This window comes from Gopherus flavomarginatus, chromosome 4 (genome assembly GCF_025201925.1).
Source record: "Gopherus flavomarginatus isolate rGopFla2 chromosome 4, rGopFla2.mat.asm, whole genome shotgun sequence".
Classification (NCBI taxonomy): Eukaryota; Metazoa; Chordata; order Testudines; family Testudinidae; genus Gopherus; species Gopherus flavomarginatus.
The window spans coordinates 3486873-3514511 of record NC_066620.1 but is presented as its reverse complement, the minus strand read 5'-3'; the positions used below and the strand labels follow the sequence as shown (position 1 = coordinate 3514511).

The 27639-nt window shown below is 57.7% G+C and overlaps 1 protein-coding gene across 8 annotated transcripts in view; it reads right to left on the bottom strand.

Moving 5' to 3' along the window:
* Window positions 1–27639, bottom strand: part of KLC4 (kinesin light chain 4) — a 54862-nt gene that overhangs the window by 2242 nt on the left and 24981 nt on the right. For 4 of the 8 annotated variants that reach the window (XM_050951201.1, XM_050951202.1, XM_050951203.1 and 1 more), the window contains 7 exons: window positions 27269–27368; window positions 26571–26623; window positions 20355–20422; window positions 19326–19434; window positions 17438–17596; window positions 1201–1325; window positions 621–678 (listed from right to left, as the gene is read on the bottom strand). In XM_050951201.1, the coding sequence (XP_050807158.1) occupies window positions 621–678; window positions 1201–1325; window positions 17438–17596; window positions 19326–19434; window positions 20355–20422; window positions 26571–26623; window positions 27269–27368 (672 nt within the window). Of the gene's footprint in view, window positions 1–620; window positions 679–1200; window positions 1326–11940; window positions 14477–17437; window positions 17597–19325; window positions 19435–20354; window positions 20423–24289; window positions 26207–26570; window positions 26624–27268; window positions 27369–27639 lie in introns of those variants that run through there. The other 4 variants (XM_050951206.1, XM_050951207.1, XM_050951208.1 and 1 more) reach the window with 4 other exon arrangements.

Below are 27639 nucleotides of genomic sequence, written 5' to 3'. Positions count from 1 at the left end.
ACCCCTGCTACTCCAGCCTTGCCTCCCCCAGACCTGGCCCGGCCCCACTGCCTCCCAGCCCGTATCCCTGCTGGTCTGACCCTGCCTCCTGCAGCTTGTATCCTCACCTCCCCGGCCCCACCTCCCCCCAGCTGCCCCAGCCCTGCCTCCCCCAGCTCGTACCCCCACCTCCCTGACCCCGCCTCCCCCCAGCCCATACCCCTGCTGCTCCGGCCCTGCCTCCCCCAGCACATAACCCTGCCTCCCCGGCCCCACCTCCCCCAGCCCGTACCCCTGCTGCCCCGGCCTTGCCTCCCCCAGCACATAACCCCCTGCTGCCCCAGCCCCGCCTCCCCCCAACCTGTACCCCCTGCTGCCCCAGCCCTGCTCAGTTTGTGGGGCCAAGCTGCCCTGGTGCTCCCAGTGCTGGTTTATTAGCACCTTACTCCTTGTCTTGCCTTTGCCCCTGATGCGGCACAGCTGATAGCTGTTGGGTTCCCACCTCATCCTGCCCAGGTAGGAGTTCATTTCAGAAAGGCGGCTTTGCAGCCCTAACTGGCCCGTGTGCATCGCTGCATAACCCCTGCCCCGTGGGCTCTGAGCTGGGGGGCAGTAGGCACTGCTTGCTGCCGAGCTCTCACCTGGAAGGAATCGTCACTGGATGTATTCAGGTAATTTAATGATGCTGCTCGTTTCATGCTACAAAAAGAAAGAGGAAAAGGGTGATTTCTCGAGCTCAGCCCCAGCCCCTGCCCCTGCCCATGGGGTGCAGCCTCCCACCCCTTGGCCTGGCAACCCCCTGCATCTCCGCCGGACAGCACAGGGACAGGAGGAAAGGAGCTTGGACATTCACTACTTCCTTGGCAGACCCTGCCTCCCCTGGGGCCACAGAGCCCCAGCCCCATCTCCAGGCCCATCCCTGCAGCCCCTCCTAGAGCTTCATGGGTCCCCATCTCCGCAAATGGACAGGATGAGAGAGCCTCTTGCTTCCCCTGTTTTCTCGGGCTCAGCCTCCATGCTGCTGCTGCCAGCCCTGCAAGGCAGCGCCACCAGGGCCCCAGGCCAGAGGGCTCTGCAGAAACCCCTCTGTGCAGGGACCCTGTGCCAAAGAGGCAAAGCCTCAGGAAAAGGCAGCCCCTGGCATATGCAGACCGCGTTTCCAGCTGGCCTGAGAGGCAGCGATGGGTGCGAGAGCACGCAGGCCCCTTGGGAGACACGTACTTTGTGTCCCTGGGCTCCAGGGGGATGTTCCCCTGCAGCTTCTTGACGAGCATTTCACTGCTCCTCCTGAGCACGTCCCGAAGCTTCACCAGGGAGCTGCTGCGTTGGAGGCCACCACTGCCATCCTGCAGAGAGAGAGACAAGCAGCGGGGGCAGTGAGATGGCTGAGGAGCGCAGGGACTGCACCCCATGCCAAGGGAAGGCTGCAGCAGGACCCCAGTGCAAATACCTCAGGCTCACTAAGCTCTAAACAGACGGCAAATCGCAGTACAAACAGATCTGAGCCTCTCGGAATCGGCACCCCCCAAACGCCACCCTCAGAGCCAACCACGGCCAGTACTGAGCAGGGAAAGCCTCAGAGAAGACGGGCACTGAAGCCAACCAGGGAAATCAACATGATAGACCAATCGCCAACTCACCCTGGTGCCCCTCTAACCGGCCGTTGGCGGTAGGGCCCCTCCTGAGTGGCTTGCTGGTGGCGTTACTGCCACGCTCACATGCCCACGGAGACCCCCTGCCCTTGGAATTCCAAGTGACCGGCCGGGGGGAGTTAGCAGGGGGAGCCCCGCCCTGACTGCTCCACATGGTATGGAGCAAGCACCCCGCACGAGGACCCCCATCTGTGGAGACTGAACCCCCTTGCGGATCAAATGCAGGGGGAGGCAGAGTCCATAGACTTCCCCAGAGGGGGACTCTGGGACTGACCAGCTTCCTCCTCTGGGCCGCAGCGGGGACCCCAGGGAGCTCCTCGTGCCGGCACAGGCCGGTCGGGCTGCTGCTCCCTGACGAGCACACTGGCAGGAGCCGTGCCTGGGCCTGGGGTTGGTGTTTGCTGAAGGGAGTTTTGCAGTTCATCGTAGGAGGGCTGGGGTGCCTGCTCCTCTCCCTCCTTCCCCCCCTCTTCTTGCCTTGGAGCACGCCTGCTCCTGGGCTGACTCCTCCCCTGGCATTTCCCCCTGTCCCAGGACGGGCAGGAGATTGCTGTACTGAAAGCCCCTGGCTCTGGCTGGGCTCGCTGAAGGACAGCTCCTCAGACGCGGGGCCTGGTGCCAGCGATGCTGGGTCTGAGGGACCCAAAGTGCTCAGGGGAGGAGTGTGGAGTGCCTGCCCTGAGGAGGACTTTCCCTCTCCGAGTAATGGGTGTGCTTGGCTCCAGCTTTGCCCTGCTACAGATCACTCCCGCTGGCATCTCCGCTTCAAGGCGTGTTTCTTCACTCTGCTCTGCAGCCTGGCCCTGGCTTCTCCTCTTGGAGCCTGCTGACCTGTGGCTCTAGCTGCCCTTGGCTGTTTGTAAAACTCTCATCCACGGATGTGATGGACTGAGATAGGGCAGAACAGAGAAGAGGCCACAGGCCCAGCATGGGTGTGGGACCCGCCATGGGGCCCAGCTCAGCTACCGTGGGGCCATAGGGGGCCACAGGCTTAACATGGGTGTGGACCCACCATGGGGCCCAGCTCGGCTACCCTGGGGCCATAGGGGGCCACAGGCCCAGCATGGGTGTGGGACCCACCATGGGGCCCAGCTCAGCTACCCTGGGGCTATAGGGGGGCCACAGGCCCAGTATGGGTGCCTGGGGCTACAGGGAGTTGTGGGTCCCAGCAGAGTTGCCCCGGGAGGCCTGCTAGTAAGGTTATCACCTGGCTGGTATTTGACCAGCCTGGACGGCTTTTTTATGGATTTGCCAGTTGCCAGAAAAATAAATTAATCTTTTGGGTTTTTTTTACATGGGTCTAAAGTTTTGCATTATTATCACCATACACAGGGATATCTAATATTAAAAGTGTCTGTGTCCAGCTAAAGATGCTACGACGTTGCTGTTAATAATAAGAAATTGCTGGAAATGGCAAAATGAAATGGCAAATACAAATTCAAGAAATACATTAAATGGATTTTCTTTATGTATAAAGTCCCAAACGTTCACGTTCAAGTCTCTAGTTAAAATATAGAATCACTGCAGTCTGGGAAAAAATCATCTCAGTGAAGACGGACACAAACAAAGCACCTTGGAGAAACACGACCAAGGTAAGACAATGATGTTCTCAATTTTATCTATCTGTGTTATCCTCTAGATACTATAGGCGGCTGTTGAAGTGGAGGGTTGCGGAGTTGCCTTGTGGCTGGGGGTTGGGGTTGCAGCAGGCTTGCCGTGTGGTGGTAGTGGGGGGGCGATTATGCCATTTTTTTTGTATTTCACCCATAGGGCAGGCTGGCTTCCCTCATCCCCTTGCAGGAGCTGACCAGGACATGTCTCAGAAGGACCAGTGAGCCCAGTGCTCTTGGCCACTGAGCAGGGCTGCCCTGTGTCGTCGCTCTGTACTCCACGAGCTGGGGTGAAGGGCCCAGTGTTGCACCCTTTGGTCCCGTTTTCACCCCCATCCTAACCTCCCGGCTCTATCTCCTCCCCACACCCTCCTGGACGCGACACCACCATGTCCCTTGCCAGGGCTCATCCGGGGGCTGTTGTGTGCCCTGGCTGTGCTCTGCCAAGAGCATTTCTCAGGTGCGTGGCCTGGTGGAGGGCACACAACCCCCCGGCAGCACTGACAGAATCTGGGGCGGTGCTGGAGGGGCCCTGCTGTCCCTTGGCAGAGGGCAAGGCTGGCACTGAGGTCCACAGAGAAGTATTGCCCCAGGTCACCCAGCAAGTCAGCTCCAGAGCTCGGAACACAACATGGCAATTGTCAGGCCCGATCAGAGCAGGATCCCATCGCTGACACTGGCCAGAATCAGCTGCTCCCGAGGGAGAGGCAAGAAGCCCGCAGTGGCAGTGACAGGATAAGCTGCGCAGAGGGCACATCGGCTAAGTTTGGCCTGCACTACACAGCAGTACCATGTCTGCGCCCTGCTGTGAACAGGCAGGAGAGTTGTCCCCATGCTAACCACAGTGCAGAGACCAAAGGAGAGCAGCACAAACCGAGTTCAGCGTCATGGCAGACAGCACCTCTGCTCAGGTCTGCTCAGACATGGGACAACACTGTGGGGCAGAACAGGCCGGTGTGACCACCCGACCGCCTTAAACAGGGGCTAGATCCCTTCCAAAGCTTTTGGATTGTAAAGATCCTTATGAGTGTGACTCCAGCTTAGTTATCCTACGCCAGCTGAGTGTCCAATCCTTTTTCAAATCCTGCTAAGCTCCGAGCGGCACCACTGTCTTGTGGCAGTGAGTTCCGCATATCAACTGTGTTTTGTGTGAGTCTTGCCTTTGCGCAGCTGTGCATTTGCCACCTGTCAGTTTTAATGACTATCCCCTTGTTCTTGTGCTACAGGAGCTGGTGAACAGCCACACCATTCTCTTTGCCTTTCAGTACTTTTTGTCCCTTTGCCGCATCCCCTCTAATCCATCTCCTCTCTAGAGCAAACAATATGTGTATAAGGCAGCACCTAGATGCCCCAGCTGCCACTGTGCTAGGTGCTGTACATGTGGTAAGAAATATTTGGTAAGCCCTGCTCCAAAGAGCTTGACAGGTGTCATAATAATGTATTTGTCCTATGCTAAGGCTTGGGAACAGTGAGCTGTTCAAAATGGAAGCACCGGGCCGGATCAGCGCCTGGGCCCAGCTAGCCAGCCCCAGGTCCCGTCTCTCACACCAGCCAGGAGCAGCCAATTCAGAGGTGAGTCCATGAAACCCCATAAAGGACAATAGGGGGATAACCTGTGCAGAGGACTGGGCAGTCAGGGGCAGAGTCATTTCCTGAAGCACTATGGTTTCTATCCCACTCCGAGCCTGTCTCCTATACCCGAATGGCCTCATCCCTAGGAATGGGAGGTTACTCCTTTGCAGACCAGCTTTTTCCTTTGATCAGGGTGGCAATTGCTGCTTTCCACTTTCACTTCTCCCTGTATCACGAGATTGTCCCTGTGCCATTCACTGATCTAGAATCTGTCATATTCCGTGTCTTGCTAATCAGTCAAACTTTGCAGTCTCCACTTGCGCAAGTTTTTCCAGGCCTCTAATAACTTTTAATGCCCATCTCCAAATCTCTGCTATTTCTGCTCTAGTGTTTTCGCAACAGGGTGCCCCACACTGCACACAGCACCACAGGTGACAGCACACCGTGGATTTATATACTGCCAATAGAATGCTTGCAGTAGGACTTGCCATTCCATTCTGCAATTCAGAGCATTTCACTAAGCTGCTGACAATGCCGACCTGGTCTCTTTCCCAGGTGGTTCCAGTTAACTCAGAACCCAGGCATGTGGAGGAGTTGGTTAGATGATTCTCCCCTTGGATCTGTCAGCACTGACTATTGTTACCACTATGTAGCCCATTCTCCTAGCTTGGCTGGGTCCCTCTCAGGTCCCTCATAGTTCTCTCTCCGGTCTTGACAAAGCTAAACATGATCCAATGGCTCGAAGTTTAAGCTGGACAATTCAGACCAGAAGTGAGATGTAAATTTTTAACAGGGAGAGTAATTAACCATTAGAACAACGTGCCCAGGGTCGTGGTGGATTCTCTATCACTGGAAATTTTCAGATCAAGATCAAATGTTTTTCTGAAAGCTCTGCTCTAGGAATTATTTTGGGGAAGTCTTATGGCCTGTGCGATCCAGGACAGACTAGATCATCACAGTCGTCCTTTCTGGCCTTGGAATCTATGAACGTTCTGTGCAGAAGCCATGCTGGTTAGTCCCACATAGCTAACATTTATCAAGAAATTAGCTCATTCTACTTTTAATTATAATTTCAACCTAGTCAGCTGAGCCTGAAGTGCGGGCCGTGGTCTGTCATTGGCAGGATCATTCCTGTAGCCTTTGTGAAAATAGAACATGTATTATCTTCCAGCCCTCCAGTGCAGAGCTAATTTCAATGGGTGGTGGTAATCCAGCCACTAAGGGCCTAGGTTTAGGGAGACTTCTCTGCACAAGTTACCCACTAATTGTCCTTTAGGGGATTTCACGGACTCTCCTCTGAACTGTTGTTCATTCTTGGCCACTGGTTGAGACTGCCCCTGGGTTACAGCTTTTGGCAGTACCACCTGGTACCAGAGGCTCATTGCTCTTTAATATTGGTATGATCCAGCATCTTTCCTTCTGACTCCTCAATCCCTGATACAGCAGGTCCAGGGTGGGAATTTCCACAACATCCTCAGCCATGAAGACTTGGGTGAAGAAATCCTGTTGCGTCTCCGAAACATCCCACTCTTCTGTATTTGCTCCCTCTGACTCGAGGTGGTCCAGTAGACCCACCACTTCCCTCACACAGTTCCTGCTTGTGATCTGCTTACATACCCCTGGTTTATTTTTAATACTTTTGGGCACTTGCTCTTCAGATTCGTTCTTAGCCTGGTGGGTTCCTCAAGTTTTGTCTGCTGTAGTGCATGCTCCTTGCTACCGACTTCACTCATTTCTGAAGGGTCTCTTTGGCTTGAGTGACCTCCTAAATCAGCCATTTGTCCAGATGGATTTACTTCTTGCTCTCCCTTTGTTGGTCTGAGGTACACCTGCCCCCCGAGACTCTGTCATTGCTTCCTTCAGTAGAATCCAAATCTATGGGGCTTGGCTTCTTTATTTTTGATTCTATTGCCTCTTTGAGCAGCTTCTTCATTCTTTAAATGCCCATCTTACTTGTAGTCTCAATGTGCCAGGTTTCGGTGACTGTCCTTCCCTGCGTGGTGGCATTTTGGTTGCTATGATAGAGCTCACCTACTCTCCCTTCTTGAGCCAACTGCTGTGTGCTACTCGGGACTCAGCCCTTGGGTGCTCTGGAGCTAACTGCCCCAGAAGCAATCACTGAAAGCAACTGCGTCTCTGAAAGAGGTCTTGTGGTGCCATCTGACCAGGCGCTATGCGGGAAATCTCCCATTATTATTGATGCATTACACTGAGTTGCCTCTTTGATCTACTGTTAGATCTGCATTCTTCAGATGTGGAGGATGTCTGTACACCAGCTGTGCTGTGTGGCCCTGGCACTCAGAAATGCCACCCATTAGGTTCCACTGAACCCTTCAGTTCTGGCACTACTCCTCCACCTCCCTGCAGAGGTGGGTCCTACCCAGCTCACGCTTCTCCATGGATGTTAGCTATTCCATCATCAAGCTCCTCCCTCTGGGCTAGTATCAGAGAGGTAGCCGTGTTAGTCTGGATCTGTAAAAGCAGCAAAGAATCCTGTGGCACCTTATAGACTAACAGACGTTTTGGAGCATGAGCTTTCGTGGGTGAATACCCACTTCCTCTGGGCTAGGAATTCTAATTGCCCTAGCCTAGTCCTTTGCTTCCCACTGTAGGGGTGGGGTGGGGTTACTTTTGAATGTACGCCTGTTCTTAACTCCTGGGTCTGCCAGTTTGATAACACCACCATTTCCCTCCGTGACCTCACCCCGGCCCTGCCCCGATGCTTAGCCAGCCCTGCGTGTGGAACTGTCAGAGGCCCTTGTCCAGGCATTCTTCGTAGTGAGTGAAGTATAGCTTCCAGAACCTCTCCCTGCCCCTCCCACTATACTACCTAGGCAAGACACCCAACAGTTCTCCCAGTCTCCCCATCTGCAGTGATCAAAATCCCCTATGGAAGCTCCCAGCTCCCATCCCAGTCCCTGGAGCGACCATCTCGGTCCATGAGGTTTGATCAGCCTCCACTGTCTCTGCTGGAAGGTGGGTCCTATCTAAGAGGATATGCCCTGCCTCGCACCTGCATCCCCTCCTGCCACGGGACTGACTGCAGTGCCGAGAGGATGAGGGAAGGCAGACGCGTTCTGCAACAGCCCTTGTTGTCACCTCTGGAATAGTTTCAGCTCTTGCTGCTCCTTCAGTTCAGCAGCTCTGGCCTCAAGATGCTGCACCTGGGCTCTGAGGTCCATGGGCTGTTTGCATTGGATGCAAATGAACCCCCACATGTCCACAGCCCGGGCATCCTGGGGTGGGTGTCGTGGCAGCCGATGGGGGACCAGGTTATCTTTCTTTAAGTGGAAGGCCAGGATTTCAGTGGTCTATCTCATCCACAGGATAATTGAGCACTTCACTAACAGCCAATCTAGCAGCCTGCCCCCCAGCACCATCTCCCCCAGTGCTCACTCTAGCAGTTGGCTCTCTGCCCTCACACAGGGGCAGTGGCAGGGAAAACCACGGTTGGCTACCGATGTCCTACTTGCTGTGGTGCCAGGCAGCCCCTCTGGCTGGAGCTGAGAGAAGCGGCCGCTAGTGCATTTGCCAGCTCTGCATGCTGGGGCAGACCCCTGCCGACGCTGCACAGGAGAGCGTTGTGGCATAGCAGCAGAGCTCAGTCAGGCTGGTGCCCAGAGAGAGGGCAGGGAGCAGGACCAGTGTTCTCTGACCCCCAAAGACCCTTGACAATATCGGGGAGGAAGCAGATAAACCCTTGGAGTAAAGTGTCAGGGTTTGTAAAATGGAGGCTGCTGTATACAGGGGTCTCCCTCGTCAGAAAGTCTCATGAGGCAGCTGAGTGTGGGGAGCTCACGAACCCTGCACTGCCCTCGCTGTAAAGAATAAAGCCTGTCTCTAGCCTCGCCGAGCCCCTTTGCAAGATGTTATGCAGCGTCCTGCAGCGAGGGAGGCTGGGCTGCCGGAGCTAAGGAGATGCCGACTAGAAAGAGGGTGAAGCAAGCCCACCTCAGAGTGGCTGCTCTGATATTCCACTGGGGAAGCCAGTGGTGGGAGGGGAGCGGACACGGGTGAGCTGGAGAGACAAAGTCTTTGCTGGGGCCCCTGCTGTAACAGAGACAGAAACAGATGACGTTCCTCAAGTGCCAAGGGGGTCGCTCCACACCACACACAGCCAGCAGGGAGTGCTGTGATCATCTCGCCTGACCTCCAGTAGAATGCAGGTCCCAGCACCTCACCCAGTGTCACCTGAACCCAGCCCGGCCTTCTGGCTGGGCTAGAGGGGAGTGTTTAGAAAGACATCCAGTCTCAACTGAAAGACTCCCAGTGGTGAAGGAACCACTGCCTGCCATAGTGAACTGGTCCAGTGGTTAATTACCCTCACTGTTGAAAATCAAGTATCAAAGGGGTAGCTGTGTTAGTCTGGATCCATAAAAGCAGCAAAGAGTCCTGTGGCACCTTATAGACTAACAGTTGTTTTGGAGCATGAGCTTTCGTGGGTGAATACCCACTTCGTCAGATGCAACAACGTTGAAAATGTCCATCTTACTTCCACTCGGAATTTACCTCAGTTTCCAGCCACTGGATCTTGTTCTGCCTTTGTCTTTGCTTTCCAAACTGACTCATCTGCTGTTCCCATGAGGGATTCAGTCATTAGCAATGCAGAGGGCAGAGTATCTGAGGACTGGGACTTGCCTACTGGGCAGAGGATGTTGTAAGGCATTAGACAGATGTGCAGCTAGTGCTGGGGAGGAGTCCGGTCTTGGCACATAGTGGTACAGTGACAGCAGGAAGTGAAGGGACACTTAGATTGCTAGGGATAAAACTTTCAGGTCTATGCACTGAGGGAGCTTCAGTGTCTCAGTGCACTGAAGAGATGATGGTATGAAGAGGGGGTTTATTTTTGTGTGTGGCTGGGACAGCCCCTCCAGCAGGGCTGAGGGGGGCTCCCCCCAGCCCAAGTGCTGCCGGCACAGAAAACTAACCAGAATGCGGGTGGGGGGGGGATAATTTGAACTAGGAGCTGGAGGAGCACTCGGATCAGACAGGCTCCGACCTGGCTCCAGGAATGGACAGAACGGCTGATGCCAGTGCTGCTGACAAACACAAGGTAATGCACATTGGGAGGGGAGCTCCTCGCTCACTGTACTCAGTTCTAAACCGTCATAGGGAACCGACAACAGGAAAGCCCTGGTCTTAGCCAATGCTCTGTACCGCACCATTGACTGTGCCCAGTGTCTACCTTGACGTTCTAGCACAGGTCAAACCTCTTGTTAAATCCTTTCTACCATCACAGAGCAACAGCCAGCCCTCCTCCTGGTGCTACAGGGGACAGGTGGTCAGGTGGCGATGCAGTTATCGGGGAGGCAGGACTCTCTGCTTATTAGAAGGAATAATTGGAGCTACTCCTATACCTCAAAGAGTTCTAACGTCACTGTAGCCTCTCAGGGAACAGGACTGTGTGTCTCTGTGGGAAGCTCAATGAAAACCTCTGTCAAAGGTCAAACAAGAAAACATATATTAGGGCTTCCAAGGAATGGGATGGAGAATAATGCTGAGAATGACAGTTAAATCTCTTCTTCAGCCTCAGCTGGATACAGTGCACGGCGCTGCTCCCCTTCCTGAGACAGGAGAGAGTATTAATGACATGCAGTAAGACTGGTCCAGGGCCTGGAAAACTCCTATGGAGAGAGGCTGGAAAGCCTGGGCCTGTGTAGACTGTAAGTGCTCTGGGACAGGGACGCTCTTCCTATATGTCTGCACAGCCCACAGCACAATGGGGCCAAGCTGCTAGGGCCACGAGTTCCTACAGTAACACAAATAATATTTACTCCAGAGAGGAGATGGATCAGAGGGACACACCAAAGGGACACAACGTGCAGAAGGGCAGGGCGGGCATGGTTATTCATCCACTCCTGTAACACAACAAGGGGACAGTTTTGAGTCCCCTCTCAATCTCTTTCATGAGTAATTGCACAGCCTGAGCTGTTAGTCTCTCACTGGGAGGCATTTTTGCCAGCAGACCAGCCCTCAAATCCGATTTATGGCTCTTCTCTGCCCCTTCTCCAATTTTTCAGTTGAGGCCAAATGCTTAGCAGTATTGACTGAAGGACTGGATATTTATCTGGCACGTGAGCTATTCAGAGATACGGCAGTGTGGAGTTAAAGGACTGGGCAGGGATACACCAGGGCACAAGCCAGCCTCCAGCTAATAGGGTCAGGAGGAAACTGCCTTTGGTTAGCCACTGCTACTCCTGTAGGGTTTCTTCCAGCCTGCTGTAGGACAGCCGACACTAGTTCTCATTGGAGGTGGGCCCTGGTTTCACCCTGAGCTGGCAATTGCCAAGTGAATGGCACTGGTCCCACACTGTCAGTACTGAGGTGTCCTCATGCCAGCTCCCCCCACTCACTACAACATTCCTGCTTGTAGCTTTGATCAGCCCTGCATCACTGCTTGGCCAAGCCTGAGCTCAGCCCCTCCAGCCTCTGGGAGCTGCCTCTGGTTGTGTATCTGTTGGGGGAGCTCACTCCCAGCCCTGCTGCCTGGTCTCCTATGGCCAGTTGGGACGTGGCCTGCAGACTGTGACTCCTATGGACTCTGAACCTCAGTGACTGCAGACACAGGCAGAGGGAGGCAGCCGAGTGCCACGGCTAGGCCCCAGGCCCGGGAGTCAGGAGAGCTTGGGTTTGTTCCCTGGTGTGATCATGGACAACTCCTTTAGAGCAACTTTCCAGAGCAGCCCCTCGCTCGGGGTGCCTAGCCAAAGGTTTGCCCAGGGGGGCTCCCACTGATGGGAGTGCTCAGCACCCCTGGAAACCTGAGCCTGCCCTGAGCCACCTACTGGGGGGGCCTCACTTTGGGAAACGTGACCATGAGGTGTCTGAGCCTCCAGCTCCCCATCTGTTCAAGGGGCTCACTCACTCCTCTTTGCGTCTAAGTATTGCCATGCTCAGGTGCGTCTCCCAGTCCACGCCGTGACACCTCCCCCACACAGCACACAGTCCCCACACACACGCCTACTCCTGGAAATGTGCTGGGAAAGCCAGGGTGGGCCAGGGCTGGGCAGCTGCAGCACACCCAGGCCCAAGAAAGGAGGGGGCTTGCTTCACCCAGCGTCGGTCCAAGTACCGGCAGAGCCAGGGGGCCTGGCGTGTGTCGCATGGAAAGAAGCACAGGGCAGCAGTTCAGGTCTGGCTGCCTTTAATTGGAGGTAAGTTTGTTCACAGCATCGATGGGGAGCCCCAGTTCACGTCAGAGAGACGCGCCGCCGTAGAGGCGCTCCCCACGCCCAGTGCCAGAAGCAGACCACCGACTAACCCGGTGGCAGGTGGAGTGCACAGCCATGCAGGGGCCCAAGGCACGGCGGGAGGAGATGCAGAAGCAGGGGCTGGTTTACGGCTCTCTGGGGGGGCACTGGGAGCAGCCACCAAGGAGAGACTTCCTCACAGTGTCCTGGCCCCGGGCTTGCTTGGGGCTGGAGCATGGTTGCATGGGCACTGGGCTGTAGGCTACCAGGGAGCAAGCTGGGAGCCCAGCACCCCTCAGCAGGGTCTCCTCTGCACTCAGGACAGGAAGGCAGCAGCTGCTGTGCATCTGGCATTAACAGGGCTCTGGTTCCCTGAAGTAGAGACTCCCCTCCCCCTCTCCACTGGATCCCAGGCCTAGAGGGGCTGCCAGCAGCAAGGGTTGGCTTTCCCACAGGCCACACAGAGCCCTGCCCCACAACCCCTACTAGGGCACAGACCTCCAGGGCTAACGTCCCCCCTTGCAAGGCAACCCATCCTGGGCCACCGAGCCCTAGGGCAGGCGACCCCCCGTGGCATAGAGCCCCAGGCAAATGCCCCCCTTCCAATACAGCCCCCCACACTGCATCCCCTTGTGCAGAGGGTCCTAGGAGACCCCTTCTAGGCTGCTGCAGCCCTGCCAGCTCCCATAGCCCCTGCGACAGTGACAGGCAGCACCTAGCTCTCTTCTCTATGCCCCCACCACTGAAGACCCCAGGCCCCTTGAATCCTCTGGGCGGTCCTTCCTAGCTCTCTTCTCTATGCCCCGCCAATGGGCTGGGAGCCAGTCCTGCTGCCGGGAGCCCTGTCTGAAGGGAGCTGTGGTCTCAGCATCAGCCCCTATGTCTGCAGCAGGGGGGTAACCGACCTTTCTCCCACCACCCCTGTAGCCTCTTCCTAAGTGCAAGGCAGTGACCCTGGAGTCTGAGTGCAGCTCCCAGCCCAAGTCCCTAAGGCCTAGGTCGAGGCTGCTCCACTGCTGTCTGGGCATCAGCTGGTCTGGGAGAAGGAAGTGGGGACTCCCCAGTCCAAGTCCCCCCTTGTACCTCAGAAACATGCCCTGCTCTGCCTCCTCCCCCACCACTCCCTTACCTCCCTACAGCCAACCCCGAACTCATCCCATCTCTCCCTCCACCCCCCACCTCCTCTGGAATGCCCCCGCCTCCCTCAGCCCTCCCGACTGCTCCTCCCAAAAGCAATTCACCCTGCTGCAGGTGAGCAGCCCCATCCCATGTGGGCCTCCTGCTGGCAGCTCCAGCTGGGGCCTGCCTGCTCCCTTCCCTTGCCACTGTGGCTACACATGGCTCCAGCCTCTGCTCCTTCATTCCCTGCTCTCTTCCTCTTAAAGGAGCAGCACTGCACATGCTGCTTCACCCCTCACTCCCCAGACCCGTCCCCTCCCAAATGGGGCTACTGAGGAAACGCAGGCTGGGTTGGAACCGTTTTCTCAGCACAGTCACCCCAGGGCCATAAGGGAGCCCAGGTGGATACCCCGCCCTCCGGTCTCAGCAGAGAGGCCAGGACTCAACAAGCCACACATAGCAGTGCTTGTCCCATGTCTGCATCCCGCAGCCCCTGCCTCCCCCAGCCCCTTCAGCTGCTGCCCCCAACCCTGACTGGGAGTCTGGATCAACAGCCCCTGCTTGCAGGGTGGGACCTCTTGCTTTAGGCAGCCCCCTCTCCCCTCGGCCTTGGCACCTGTTTCAGTCCTCAGAGCCCAGCGCTACCATCCTGCGAGTCAGAGCAGGGCCTCAGCGCCCACAGACCAGAGCCACCCTTGCTCGCCCAGGCCTCTGTGGTGCCAGACACAGGCCCATTCTAATGGGATACAAGGCTGCAGGGAACCAAGTGCCCACACACAGCCCAGCAGACATCCCCATGCGGCCCAGGCCTGCACACCCCAAACAGTACCCCCCATAGCCTCCCTGTGCCCTGGCAGCTAGGGGAAGAGCCGGGAGCAGGCTGGCAGGCTCAGGGCGGACGGGGGGTGCGTGTTGCAGAGCAGGCTGTGGGATGATGCGGGAGTGTGAGCTCCTTTGGGTGTGTGGTGCACACCCAGGAAGCGAGGACACTTTCCACCAGCAGGCCAGGCCCCAGTGACACAAGGACAGAAGCAGAGGTCGGGGGCCAGAGGGATCCCTGCAGCGGCCCTGCCCTGGCCAGGGGGAGCAGGCAGCTCCACGCAGATTCTTCCTGCTCTCTTGCTGGCTGACAGAGTACAGCGGCTGAGCCCCTGCAGCCAGGCGCTCCTCTGCAGGTGCCGTGGCGCCCCTCGCGTGCTGGGAAGGTAGGCTGGGGACTGGCGTGGAGTCCTTGCCGAGGAAAGCAGGAGTGGTGGAAGGAGGGATGGTGCGGAGGAAAAGTCGGAAGGTACAACACATACATCCAGGTGATTGTAGTGGAAGGGAAAGAGGGAGTCTCAGGAGGCATTTAAGCCTAGTGCACAGAGAGGAGAAAGACATCATTGACAAGGCCATAGTGAGGATGGAGGTAATCCTGGGCGATAGGCATAGGCCGTGCCCCAGCCCAGGCAGAGACAGAACACACAGCTGCCCTGCAACTGGGCACCAGCCATTCCTAGGGGAGCAGGAAGACTCAACCAGGGGCCTGAAATACGTGGAGTTAAAGGAGGCCAGCGGGGAGGGCTGGGCCAGGCCGGACAGAGGCACCCTGTGTGCAGACATGAAGGTCTGGGAAGGTTTGGGAGGCCCTGAAGGCCAGCTCCAGACCAGGCCCAGTCAGCTCTCATGCCCTACATAGAGGGAGGGCGCAGACACCTTTTCTCTCAGGTGAGGTGTTTCGTCACTGGAGTGAATGGATGCCAACAAGCAATGACTACACATCCTCCTCCTCTCCCTGCCTGTCTGGCTTGCTGGGATGCGGCCACAGTTTCACTGGCTCTGTAGCCAGCAGGGCTGGGGTTGCTAATGAAAATACCAGCAGAGTCCCCTGCCCCCGTCTCCTGCAGGTCTAGTGCTGGTTAGAAAGGGACCATGTGCAACATGTCCCTTGGGAGATCTCAGTGCTCCAGGGGAGGGGAAGGTGCTACCTTCCTGCCCAGACCACTGCAGGCCAAACCTGCTGCCAGGGGGAGTTGCTCTGGGGAGAGCAGGACAGCAGTTCATGGACAGAGATCTCTGGTACTTGAGGGCCTTGTCCACCGACTTGACCATTGGAAGTTACACAACCTTTGGCCCAGGGCAGGACAGGCAGGACTGGGGGTTGGCACTAGGGGATGGGTGGCTAGGATCCCTCCAGATCAGAGCAGGAAGCAACTGCCCATGAGGGACAAGATCCTAAGTTAACTGAATCCATCTACCCCTGGGAAGGGCATGTAGCCAGGGGGCAGAGTTACTGCCCAGCAGAGCCGCGGGGGAGCCAGCTAGGCGGGCAGCAGAGCCGTGGGGGAGCCAGCCAGGCGGGTAGGCCCGTGGGCAGCAGAGCTGCGGGGAATGGGAAATGCACTGAGCCACCAGGCTGGGACTCCCACCTCCCTCAGGGCTCAGCCTCAACTGGGGCAGCTGTGAGCTGCAGGCCCTCCTGGAGCTACACTGGGCCTCATTCCATAGCTTGCCAAGCCAGGCAAGGGAAATCCTGCTAGGCCTCCCCAGCTCAGGACACGACAGCAGGCACTGCCTTCTCCCAGCGTGGGCTGGGATGTGGCACAGCCTGGCCCCCTAGGAAGGGTGTGATCCAGGGCAGCCCCTCAGGGAAAGAGCTCCCAGCCCACCACCAGAACGAAGTAAATCAAAGGGCACCACAATGAAGACACAGCATGGGAAGAACTACGCAGGGAAAGGCAAGCCAGGAGATCAGTGGTAGGGATGTTCTGGACCCAGTGCCGGGCAGCCCCCAATCCACCCTCTCTGGGGGATGACAGGCCCCTTCAGAGACCCATCCAGGTGGGGCAGTCCTCCAGGCCCTCCACTGTCCTGGCCGCCTCCATCCATAGAGCAGCAGGCTACCTGCATTCCCTGGGAGAGGGAGCTGCACCGCAGAGGAGACCATGGCCATCCTCTGGAAGAAGAACCCCACCCCTGCTGCCCCTGGCGGATAGCCCTCCTTCCCCCGCTCCCAGCCTGTGGGCTCCTCGCCAGTCCTATTCGCACCCCTGGGGGGCTGCCTGCCAGCTCTGCTCCCAGCCTGGGGGCGCCCTACGCTGCCTGTAGAGGTTACTCCACAGCTGCCTCTTGGGTACAATCCACAATCAAGAGAGCGAGAGGCATGGTGCTGCCTGGCCGTCATAGCAAGGAAGGAGAGGCTCATGCAGGGTGTGGGTGTGCATGTGGGGTGGGGTTAGTGAGCTGATGGAGGAGGTAGGGGTGTGTGTTAATGTAGCCAGGGTCACAGCAGTTAGGAGTTGCCTAATCTAGGCCAAGCCCATCCCCCACCATGCACCGTGCCCCCTTCCTCTAGCTCGGATGTGCCCAGAAACTAGCTACAGTGCATTGCTCCCCAGGACCCCCAGTGCTATGGCTCCCCCTCCCCCAAGCCAGAACACACACCCTCTCCCTAGCACCACGTGCCCCACACTCTCCCCACTGCCCATCACGAGTCCGACCCCTGTGCTCTGCACCCCTAGTTAGACTTACATGCCTACTCCTCTGGGCCAGGAGGCTGGTGCCCCTTTCAGCAATAGAAACAGAAGAGCTGCCTCCCTTCAGAGTAAGGCTGCCCTGGCCTCCAGAGCCAGACGGAAGCCACAACCAGGGTCAAGCCCAGTCTCCTTTGGAGGCAAGGCTGGTGGCTGGGGGATGGAGACACGTTCCTGCCCACGCTGCCTGGCCTGTGCTTCCACTAGGCCCTAACTCCCGACCCCGCCCTTAGACTGACGCTACTAGGGGGCAACGTGTCACAGGGGGACACATGCTTTCAGCCCTCAGGACAGCAGTGAGGGTAGAGGGCTGCCTGCAGCTATAACCCACTCCCTAGTCACACTCACACACACATGCACCCCCCCCCCCCACCCCGCAGCAGGGTGCTGCCCACCACAGGGCACAGGCGCTGTCTGCCAGGCTCCCTCAGGAATCCCACTCAGGGCTGGCAGTCGGTGTGCGATGCAGACATAGCCAGGAGGGGTGTTAAGGGGATGCCAAGGCTCAGTTAGGGGCAAGCCAGGGCTGCTTTGTTCTGGACATTTCCAATGCCAGGCTCAGCAGCCCCTCGGAGCGAGTGCCAGGCGCTCCTCTCCCTGTCCCAGCTGGCTAATGGCGAGAGAGGGCAGGGCAGGGCAGGGCATGGTGCAGGGAATGAATGAGGCAGGCAGGGATGCCACGACAGGCCATCAGCTCCTGGAGACTGGAGGGGGCAGCACTCCAGCAGGGGCCCCTGGGCAGGTGCTGCCCCCTGCCTCTCCCGGCTGGCCTAGGCAGTTCTTGATGGTGGACTTGTACTTACCCTGCTCCACTGCACGCCCATACTCACTTCCTCACTCCCGTCTGTGGTGTTCTCATACTTGACAGTGCCCGCCAGGCTGTCACGGCTCCTCCTCCGCTCCGCACCGGCTCCCTCCTTCAGAATCTCCACCACCTTGGTCTGGTTAATGGGGTCAATGCCCTGCAGAGAAGTCAGCACAAGAGGATAAGTCAGGGCTGGCCCCTGGCTGCTATGGAGAGCCAGCGCCACCGTCTGCCCCGGGACGCGGGGGCAGGGGATGGGCCGTGCCATCTCCAGGACCAGAATGCTCGGGGGGAGGCTGGCTTTGTGCTGTCCCCTTCGGGCCCAACCACACACAGCAGGGAAGGGAGAGCCCAAGAGAGACTTGCTGCGGGCAGCAGGGCGTCCCCACCCCCAGCTCACCACTCTGAATGGGCGGCTAGAGCATTACACGCAGGCCGGACAGAGCCTGGCTGCAGGGCTCTGGCCAGCAGAGTGACCGGACAGCTGACAGTCCCACCAGCCATCGCCTACGTCCTTCTGCCGCTAGCAGCCCGTGTCCCGAGCAGCCCTTTGCGAGGGGCCTCGTGGAAGGTGCCACCGCTCCCGCTCAGCAGCTGTTTCAGCTTGGAGGGGCACTACTGCCCTTTGCAGAAGCTATGCCGGTCGGGCTATCCTCTCACATTCAGCCACAGGCTTCAGCGCTCTAATTATTAACCTTCCTACCCTCCCAGTACCGAGCAATGCTTCCAGCCCTGCAGTTCCCGGGATCTCCGCCAGAGCCCTTCTAACCAGAGCGGGGCACGCTCTGCTACCTTCCAGCCCCCCGCAGTCACCCATTTGTTAGCGGCTCAGGCAGCCCTCGGCTGCAGGCCAGGCCTGGGACCTTGTGTGTCCAACTGTCAGTTTGATCTCTTCACGTCTCAGTCTCCCCAGCAGCTTTTGTGGTGCAGATGAATGGCTCCCTAGCTACCGGCCAGGCTAACAGATCTGTGGCAGGAGCGTTTCCCTGAGTGACTCCTCCCAAGCCCCAGCCAGGGGGGAGCCGATGGGACTGCACGGATTTAAATCCACCAAGCCTAGGGAGCCTGGGCAGTGGTAGGTGTGACGAACTGGGAAAGTTCTTAATGTTTTCTCTGAATACTGTGTTGGTGCCTCAGTGTCCCCATGGCAGTTCTTAAGTATCTGGCAGAGTAAAGGGCCAGTGCACCTAAATGCCTGACACTCTGTCTCCTAGCAGCTGATGGCCTGGGCCCCTCCTCTGCAAAGGTGCCAGCTGAAGGTGTTGGAGACAAAGGAATCAGGTGACCTCCTGGCCCGGGAAAGAAGCGGAGCAGAGAGGAGGGGCTGGGAGGGGTTGTTAGTCTGGAGCTGGCTGGGGTCAAGGGTGGAGGGCAGACCTGGGGGTCTGGCTCACTGCCCCCCAGAATGGACCCAGCCGAGGGGTCCGGTTCGCTGTATCTACAAGCTCTGTTTTAGACCCTGTTCCTGTCATCGAATAAACCTCTGTTTTACTGGCTGGCTGAGAGTCACGTCTGACTGCAAAGTGGGGGTGCAGAACCCGGTGGCTTCCCCAGGACCCCCGCTGGGGTGGACTCGCTGTGGGAAGTGCACGGAGGGGCAGAGGATGCTAAATGCTCCAAGGAGAGACCCAGGAGGTGAAGCCGTGTGAGCTTCTTGCCCTGAACAAGTCTGCTCCAAGGGAGAGGAGGCTCCCCAAAGTCCTGACTGGCTTGGTGGGGAGCAGTTCCAGAGCATCGCCCGGTGACTCCGTGACAGTAGGCATCACAGGGCCCCACTCCCAAGAGATCCTGTTGCTACTCTGAGGGGAGGTGCCAGTGAGCAACCCCTGCCCCACCCCCCCAGCTCCATCCCACTGCCCAGATTGCCAGGGCATCCCAGGGGTTACCTGCCGCCGAGACTGCACTGCACATGCCTCCAGCGTCTCTGCTGCTTCCAGCTTGCCCTGGCGCCTGTACAAAGCGCCTAGGTTCCGCAGGGTGGTGGTCACTGTGGGGCTGAGGGCGAGAGGAAATGTGAGGCTGAGGCAGCAGCCATCTATCCTCCCAGCAGCTCCTGGCACCCCTTGCTCTGGAGTGGCTGGGGCCCCCTGCCACGCTGGGAAGCCTCAGCTCTGTGTGACAGTGCCTGGAAGCGTCCCAGGGGAGAGCAGATGGGCCATAGCTGGGCTGGAGTGGGAGAGCAGGGGAATGGGGCCACCAGGCGCCTGGCCTTCTGGCATGGGCCACGCTGCACATGAGGGCCCAGCCATCAACTCTCCCTGAAGACACTGTGAACGCACAGACGCTGCACGCCTCTAAGGAGCACCTGTGGCCCTAACAGCTGCTCCATGCAAACTGGCAGAGGGCACCCCATATATAACTCAGCTCATTCTGACACTCATTGCCCCAACTGCGTCTCTAAAGCGTCAGGTAAGATAGCATGTGTCAGCTGGTGACACACTGGCCCTGAAAATCATCCAGTGACTATGGATGGGGTGGGCAGCTGCTGGAAACAGGTTCTTCCCGTGTGTTTGAGAGGCGGCTCCTATGTCCAGCCTCCCCTAGAGAGAGGCACATGGACTCCCCCGTCTGACAGGCTTGGTTAGGGAGACACAAGGGGGCGGAGGGAATGTCTTTTACTGGACCAGCTTCTGTTGGTGAGAGAGCCAAGATCTGCAGCAACACGGCAGGCTCTTCGGACCCTCACAGGCAGAGGGCAATGAAAATAGATGTACACACAAGATAAAGTAATCAAGCTAAAGAGGCCAACCCTCAAACAAGTGCTGGAGAGGGCAGGGCAGCCAACACGAGGCAAGGAAAGCATTGCAGGGGCTATTACTGTGCTGAAGGGTGTGGCAGGGCAGCACCTTGGCTCCAGAGGGGCTGGCTGCCAACGCTGATGCCATGGCCTCCTGGCTCCCCAAGCCCCGCCTTACCTGCTGACTTTGCAGGCTTTGTACCAGCTGCCGTACTCTGCATAGGGGTCACCATCTCTCTGTTTGCTCTGCAAGGGAAGGAGAGGAGAGGTTAGCTAGAGCGGTGCCTGCCTCAGGCCCCCACACAGCCCCACTCCATGCTGGACTGAGCCCAACCCTGATAGCTGTGGCCATCGGCAGCTCAGCATTTAAACATCCCCCTTTCCATCTCTGCCCCCCAGTTCTATGGGGGCCCCCAGAGGAGCTCTACATGCAGCCTGAGCTCCCTAGAGCCACCCCAGACTCCATCCCTGGAGCCCATCCTCCCACTGGGGCATGGCACTTTCCTGCCCCACTTTGGGGCCGGACCTGCCTGCCCAGCCACTGCTCCTGAGATTTTCACAAGCACAGTGGCTAGTTTCCACGCCAGCCTGAGTGGGGCCAGCAGTGCTGGAGCTGAAACAGACCTAAGCCCAGGGCAGACGGCTCTGAGCTCCACGGGTGGCAGTGCCACAACCAAGGCTGGGGTAGTAGCAATGCCATGTGCACCACCCTGCGCACGTTTCAAGCAGGTGGAGAGGGCAGTGCCTCCTGACCTCATAGTCACCGGGGCACAAAGGCAGAGCTTAATTTGTGCCAGGCCTGAGCCCCAGCACTGCTGAGCTTGGCAGTTCAGAGCCCCGGCATTACTGGGCTTCCTGCACGTTATGAATGTAAACACATTGCTGGAGCCTTAGCACCTCTCGTTACAAGTTAAGCACTGCCCAAAGGGGACAGGCAAGAGCCCAAACATTCAGAACTCAGTCCTTGGGCTGGTTTAAAGGGCCAGATCCTCACGCAGGGGCTGTCAGAGGGGAGAGCACGCAGGGAGGGCAGTGGGGCTCTCAGCTCTGCACATCGGGCCCCTCCCATTTCAGAGTCTTACTCCAGTCTAGGTGGCTTCTCCAGGCCCCAGTGAGAGCATTTTGGCCTGAGTGACCCTAGGGAGCCTTCCCACAGGGCAGAGCCGCTCTCTTTGGAGGAATCCAGCCCCTGGGCCTGTCACTCCAACCTCCAGGGCAGGCAGCCAGCGTGGGGACACTCAGACATGCCCTCTCTCTCAGGGCTGGGAGCTGCATTTGAGCGGTGGGCTCTCTCCTCAGGGGCCAGAACTGGGCCTTCACTCCCCTGGCTTTCCTTGCCTGGCCAGGGCATTGGCCCAGGCTAACCCAGCCTTGCCAAGAGCACAAGGGGAAGCACCCCAGCCATGTCAGATCTGGGGACAGTGACAGGCCATGCCCAGCCCTGCCTCTGCCCAGGAGCCCAGGTGTGGCCTGCTGGGCATCTAGCTTCAGTTCCTCCTTCTTGCACAGCCAGTCAGAATAATGGGCTCTGGGGCTGGTGGAGCCCCCAGCACAATCACCTCGGCCACAGGATGACACAGCCATGAGGTCAATGGCTAGAGCGCTCTGGACAGAGAGCGGGACGGTGAGCAGCAGGGGGCTAAACAATCCTAGCGGGCACAGGCCTCACCCCATCCATGGGGCCTGGAACCAACCCTGCACACATACCATCAGCCTGGAGCACCCAACCCCACCCTTGGCAATGAGGAAACACTGCTTCAGCTTCCAGCCATGGGCTGTGTTAGACCTTTGTCTGCTAGACTGAAGAGCTCATTGTTAAATATCCCTTCCCCATGTAGGTACTTATTGACTGACCTCAAGTCACCTCCCAACCTTCTCTTTAAGCTGAATAGATGGAGCTCCTTGGGTCTATCACTCTAGGGCAGGTTTTTTAACCCTTTAATCATCCTCGTGGCTCTTCTCTGACCCCTCTCCAATGTATCAACAGCCTTCTCGAACTCTGGGCACCAGAACTGGACAGACTCCAGCAGCAGTGACGCCAGTGCCAAACAGAGAGGTAAAATAACCTCTCTACTCCCACTCGAGATTCCCGTTCATGCACTCCAGGATCGCATTAGGCCTTTTGGCCACAGTGGGAGCTGATGTTCAGCCAATCATCCACCACAACCCTCACATCTTTTTCAGTCACTGCTTGCCAGGGTAGAGTCTCTCATCCCGTAAGCATGGTCTGCATTCTTTGTTCCTAGATGTATACATTTACACTTGGCTGTATTGAAACACAGATTGTTTGCGTGGAGGCTTTACCCCAGTAATTGACTGCCTGGATTGGTCTACCTGCCGCCTCCTGAGGCATGTCATACAATAAAACGCCTGGGGCTGGCCCGTGTCAGCTGACTCAGGCTGAGGGACTATGAAATTGCAGCGTAGATGCCTGGGACTGGGCTGGAGTCCGGGCGCTGGCAGCATCCCAGTTACAGCATGCTCATGCAGCATGAGACAAGGGCTGGGACCCAGACTCTGTATATCTCCCATCCCTGCCTTTAAACACCCACTGATTCTCCTGCCAGGATATCTGCTGCAGCACCCTGGGCTGGCATCACCACAGAGCTCCCTCCCAGCCCCCACATCACGGGGAGAGTGAGGCTATTCCTACCAGTAGGCATTTCTCAAACAGTGAACACAGGAGCATTCCAGCTGCCACTGCCATGCCCAACACCCTCCCTCCCTGGGGGGCACAGCTCCTGTCTTGGCCCTGCCCAATCCCTGCATGTGCCCCCGCTAGTAAATCCACCCACCCAGGCACGCAGCCCCATTGTGATGGTCTGTGAAATAATAAGTAAAGAGAAAGAAAGTGAAGCTCTGCCAAAATGGGTATGATGCTTTTTAATGGGAGAAAACAGACAGGCAACCAGGTATAGCAGGGAGGGCCTCCAGGCGTGGAAGGGAATGGGAGCAACACCCCTCAACCCAGGGGCTGGGCTAATGCTCCACAGAACCAAGAGAGCTCAGCTCAAGGGAACGGGGACCACCTGTGGGTTAGGCTAGCATGCACGTCTCCCACTGGCTACAACACAGCTGTCTCCTTACACCCAGCCCACTGCTGCTAGCTTGTGGGGGGAGCCATAATATGCCCTGGGGGCGGCTGGCACCGCATCACTGCACTGCAGAATGCCCAACACATGAAGCCACCTCCACTAGCAGGAGCCAGAGGTTCCCCCCCTCCCCTGGGTCTCTGTGCTCAGCAGTAGCCTGGAAAACATCTCAGCCCTGTACAGGAGAACGAAGGCCCAGTCCTGGCCCCTGAGGAGAGAGCACACCACTCAAATGCAGCTCCCAGAAAAGCGGGCTGCTGGAGCCACTCCTTCCCAGCTGGAGCTCAGAGCTGCTCTGGGCTAGAAGCAGGAAGGGGCAGTACAGGCATAAGAAGCCACCTTGCCCCGCACTGGCCAAGGCAGTTTCAGGGACCCCGGTGGAACCTCCTTGGGGCAGAGTCTTGTCCTGAGGTGGCAGCAGGAGAGCCATGGGGACATGGAGACTTCTCTAGCTCAAAGCTAAATGTGTACGCCCCAGGCCAGAAGTTCGGCTCTGGGAGTGTGTGCGTATGGAGCATGCACAAGGCCTGGGAAGCAGGGCCCAGAGGTGAATAAACAGATGTGAGCCCTCAGGGCTCAGGCAGGGATGGTGGTGACTAAAGACCTGAGTGGTCTACTAGCCTGAGCTGCGGTCTCTCCTCCCAGTCCCCCTGGTAAGGGAGCTGCTCCCATCTGTCAGAGCAACACTAAGGCCCATGGAGAGCAGGGGGCCATGGGAGCTGCCTTTCTGAAGGAAGGGCCTTCCCTGGAGCCTCCTGGCACACGCAAACAGGGAGGGTGCTGCAGGCTCGCCAGACCCCCTTACATACCCTGGCAGGCTCCTCAGCTCTGAACCAGTGAGCCAGGGCTCACCGTGTACCTGGCCATGGAGCTCTGGATGCACAGGGAAAGCAACAGGACACGGAGCCGCTCCAATCAGCAATCCCACACACCAAGGCTAGCAGCGCAGGCAGGCCTCCACCTAGCAACATGCCCTGAAAGCAGCTGAGCAGCAAGCTCCACTGACAAGAGGTGGCCACATGTCATCTGTCAATCTCTAGAGATCTGCCCCTTAAACACCACCAGCAGTGGTGAGCCTCCAGCCAGCCCTGGGAGAGCACTGACCCTGCACCATCTGGGCAGGTGGCACTGCAACCTCCAGAACCTCACCTGCACATGTGAGGGGGGACACAACAGTACCCTGTGGAGCTCTGCACAGCAGTGGCCTCAGCCTAGGTGACAAAGCAGCCAGGTGCAGAAGCCCTAAGGAGCAAGCCCAGCCACCCCAGTCAGGGGCCACAACAGAGTCAACAGAACTGTATGGGCAATGGCATCAAAGGCAACTAACAGACCTAACGGGCTCAGCACAGTCAACAGACCTTCATCCATGGCTGGATCACCTCGAGCCCTGCACAGCGCTAGGACAGATGGGCAGGGATGGAAAAGTTCCAGCAGGCCTCCAGGCAATGTCAAGGCTGCCTCACCACCACCTCTTCCATCACCCAGCTCCCAAAGGCTGCTTACAGAGATGCTGACATTCAGCACAGCCCCCAGCATCAAGAGTTGGCACCAGTCCTTCTTTCAGGAGACATTAACAAGCTCCAACAATAGCTCCAAACCCTACATTCGGTTTAGCCATCCACAAAAGGCCTCAGCGACAGAACCCAGCTGGAGCCAAAAAGGCTCTCCCTCCTCCACAGCTAACTCCTCACTGCTCAGAACTGGCACCCCGCTGGCACACCCACTGGAGGAGACCCCACAAATGCTATCAGGTGCTAGAAATCTTGCCTTGACAATTGCCATGTCACTCCCTCCTCTTTCCCAGAGGCCTTGTCTAGCCAGGCTATTGGCACAGCCAGCGGACCTGTGGCTTACAACAAATGCTGGTATCAACCCAGCAGGCCCTTGGCAGCATGGACCAAGGGCCACCACCCTGCTTAGGTTGGAGCAGTGGGTGCAGGCAGCATAGAGCACCCAAGGGGCGAACTAGCTTAGAGCAGCAATGGCACTGCCACCATGATTCTTTACAGCTTGTGTGCTGTAAAGAATCATGGCCCCCCTGCAGCATCCCCTGCCCAGCATGGGGCTCTGCTTCTCAAGGGGCCCTCAGTGTCCGACAGGGACTACACTGGGAGGTGAAGAGATTGCAGCTTGGGGAGCACAGAGGCCAAGAGAGAGACCTCTAGACTAGACTGCGCTGTGCAGGATAGAAGCTGGGACAGCTTCCAGACACAGGATGGGAACTCAGAGAGGCCGTGCACCTGCACCATTCAGAGTTAGTTACTCAAGCCCTCAAACTCCAGCCTGGCCACCTAGATGATGACTCTGCCAAGCCTGACTGCCGGCTCCCGGTACAGGGTCTGTGCACACAGACGAGAGACCTAAGAGAGGCCTTCCTGCTGCATTTGCATGGGGGCGGGGGCGACAGGTGTGCTGTGGGCTCCTGTGTCTTGCCTGCTGTATAAGAAGGGACACCTGCTCTGTATGTCTGTTTAGCTCAGTCCATCTCATGAGTGCACCTGGCTCTCTCTCACCACTGCCGGGGTCAATTCCCATTTGCCAGAGAGCCCAGGCTGCTGCCCACTGCTCCGGGAAGGCTGCCTGGCTCCCAAGGCCCCGTGCTCTCTGGGCTCTAGATGCTGGCAAGGTTTGCGTTGCCCTCCCTCAGAGCTGGGCTGGAAGGACCAGGGTGCCGGGGAGAACTCTAGGTCCCATTCTGGCTCCAGCAGCATACAGCAGAAGGTTCTCTGGGGGAGATGATGGAGGCAGCAGACTGCAGCCTCTTCCCAGTCCTGTCTGCCTCTCCTCTCAGGTTCCCTTTCTCCTGATCAGCCTTATGGGCTAACCCAGGAGTGAGCTGGACTTTCAAGGCCCTTCGGGGCTGGAAGCTAAGTCTCTGGCACAGAAACATGCTGTCATTCTGCCATCTTCCGCTGTCCAGCATGTCCTAGGAAGAGCACTACAAGCAAAGAGAAAATATGCAGGCACAGCTAGACAAACAGCGGGCCTCCCCCCAGCCTGAGCACAGCTCTCCTTCCCACACAGGCACAAGAGAGCAATTGCAGCACCTCCACCTCTGCCACGCCCCTGCCCAGCTGCAGCACCCTGCCTCCCTCCCTATGCCTATGCCTATGCCCTGCCCCTGCTGGCTGTGACCAGCTGCAGCACCTGCTCCTCTAGAGGGGTTACAGAAAGCAGAGACTCCCCTCCCACCCCTAGGGAAGAGAAGAGACTCCAGCTCCCTCCTCACCCCAGCATCCAAGCTGAGCCACTGGGCTTTCTCCACTGTCAGAGGCTGTGCTGATCTGACCTCTTACCCTCACCTTGCTCATCTCCTCCCTCTCCTCCGCGTGCATCCAGATCGGCTTGTGCTCATCTGTGGGGCAAAACACAACAGAGTGCTGTTCACAGCCTCGCTCTGGAACTCCGCTCTACCCACCTATACATCTGGCACACGCTGCAGCCCCACTCCCCACCTAGGAACCAGCCAGGATCCTGGGGCACTGGCGTCAGAACGCACCTCTCCGGCTCTCTCCACGGGACACTGCCTGTGGGGCTCTCCCCAATCCCAGAAGGGGCTGCATCCCCTGCTCGTGGGCTGCTAATCCCTTGCTGGTTTCATAGTCACTGACCTGCTCTCCACACATAAATGACCTTCCCCTTAGCCCCAGGGAAAGCCTCCAGCCACTCTGCATGGTTGAGGGAGAGGGGCAGGGCGGTGCCCTGCCTAGGGATGGCGGCGCAAGGACAGCTGTTCGCCATTGTACAGTGTCACTGTGCTCTGCAAGGTCTGTGGTTAGCTCTCGTGGTGCCAGCCCTGCAGCGGAATGGGTGCCCTCTCCCTTCCCAGTGCACAGAGAGGAGCCCAGGCAGGGTGCAGAGCGCAGCAGGCTTTGCAGGGACTCGCCCTGCCAGCAGAGGGGACATTGCATAGTGCCAGTCCCACAGCTGGAATGGGGAACTCCTCAGAGAGCTATGGCCAGGCTCCCCACGTCCCCCAACCATTTCCAGCTGTACGTACCATCCACAGAGCCAAACTCCTTCACATGGGCGCGGGTGAGGATCTCCTTGTACAGCACCTCAGCATCCTTGTATTTGCCTTGTTTCAGGTAGCAGGAGGCCTGCAACCAATAGAGAGAGTTTTTCAAGCCCCACTGGGCCACTTGGGACCATGATTATCCCATAGGTCTCCCCAGTCAGCTCTCCCAGCTCCTCCCCCCACTGACCCAGTGTCACAGAGTGTGGGGGAGTCCGGTTCTGCACCCCTCTTCCTGGGACCCACAGTGACTTTTAGCCAGCCAGTAAAACAGAAGGTTTATTGGACAACAGGAACACAGGTTACAGCAGAAGCTTGCAGGCACAGTCAGGATCCCTCCATCGAGTCCTTCTGGG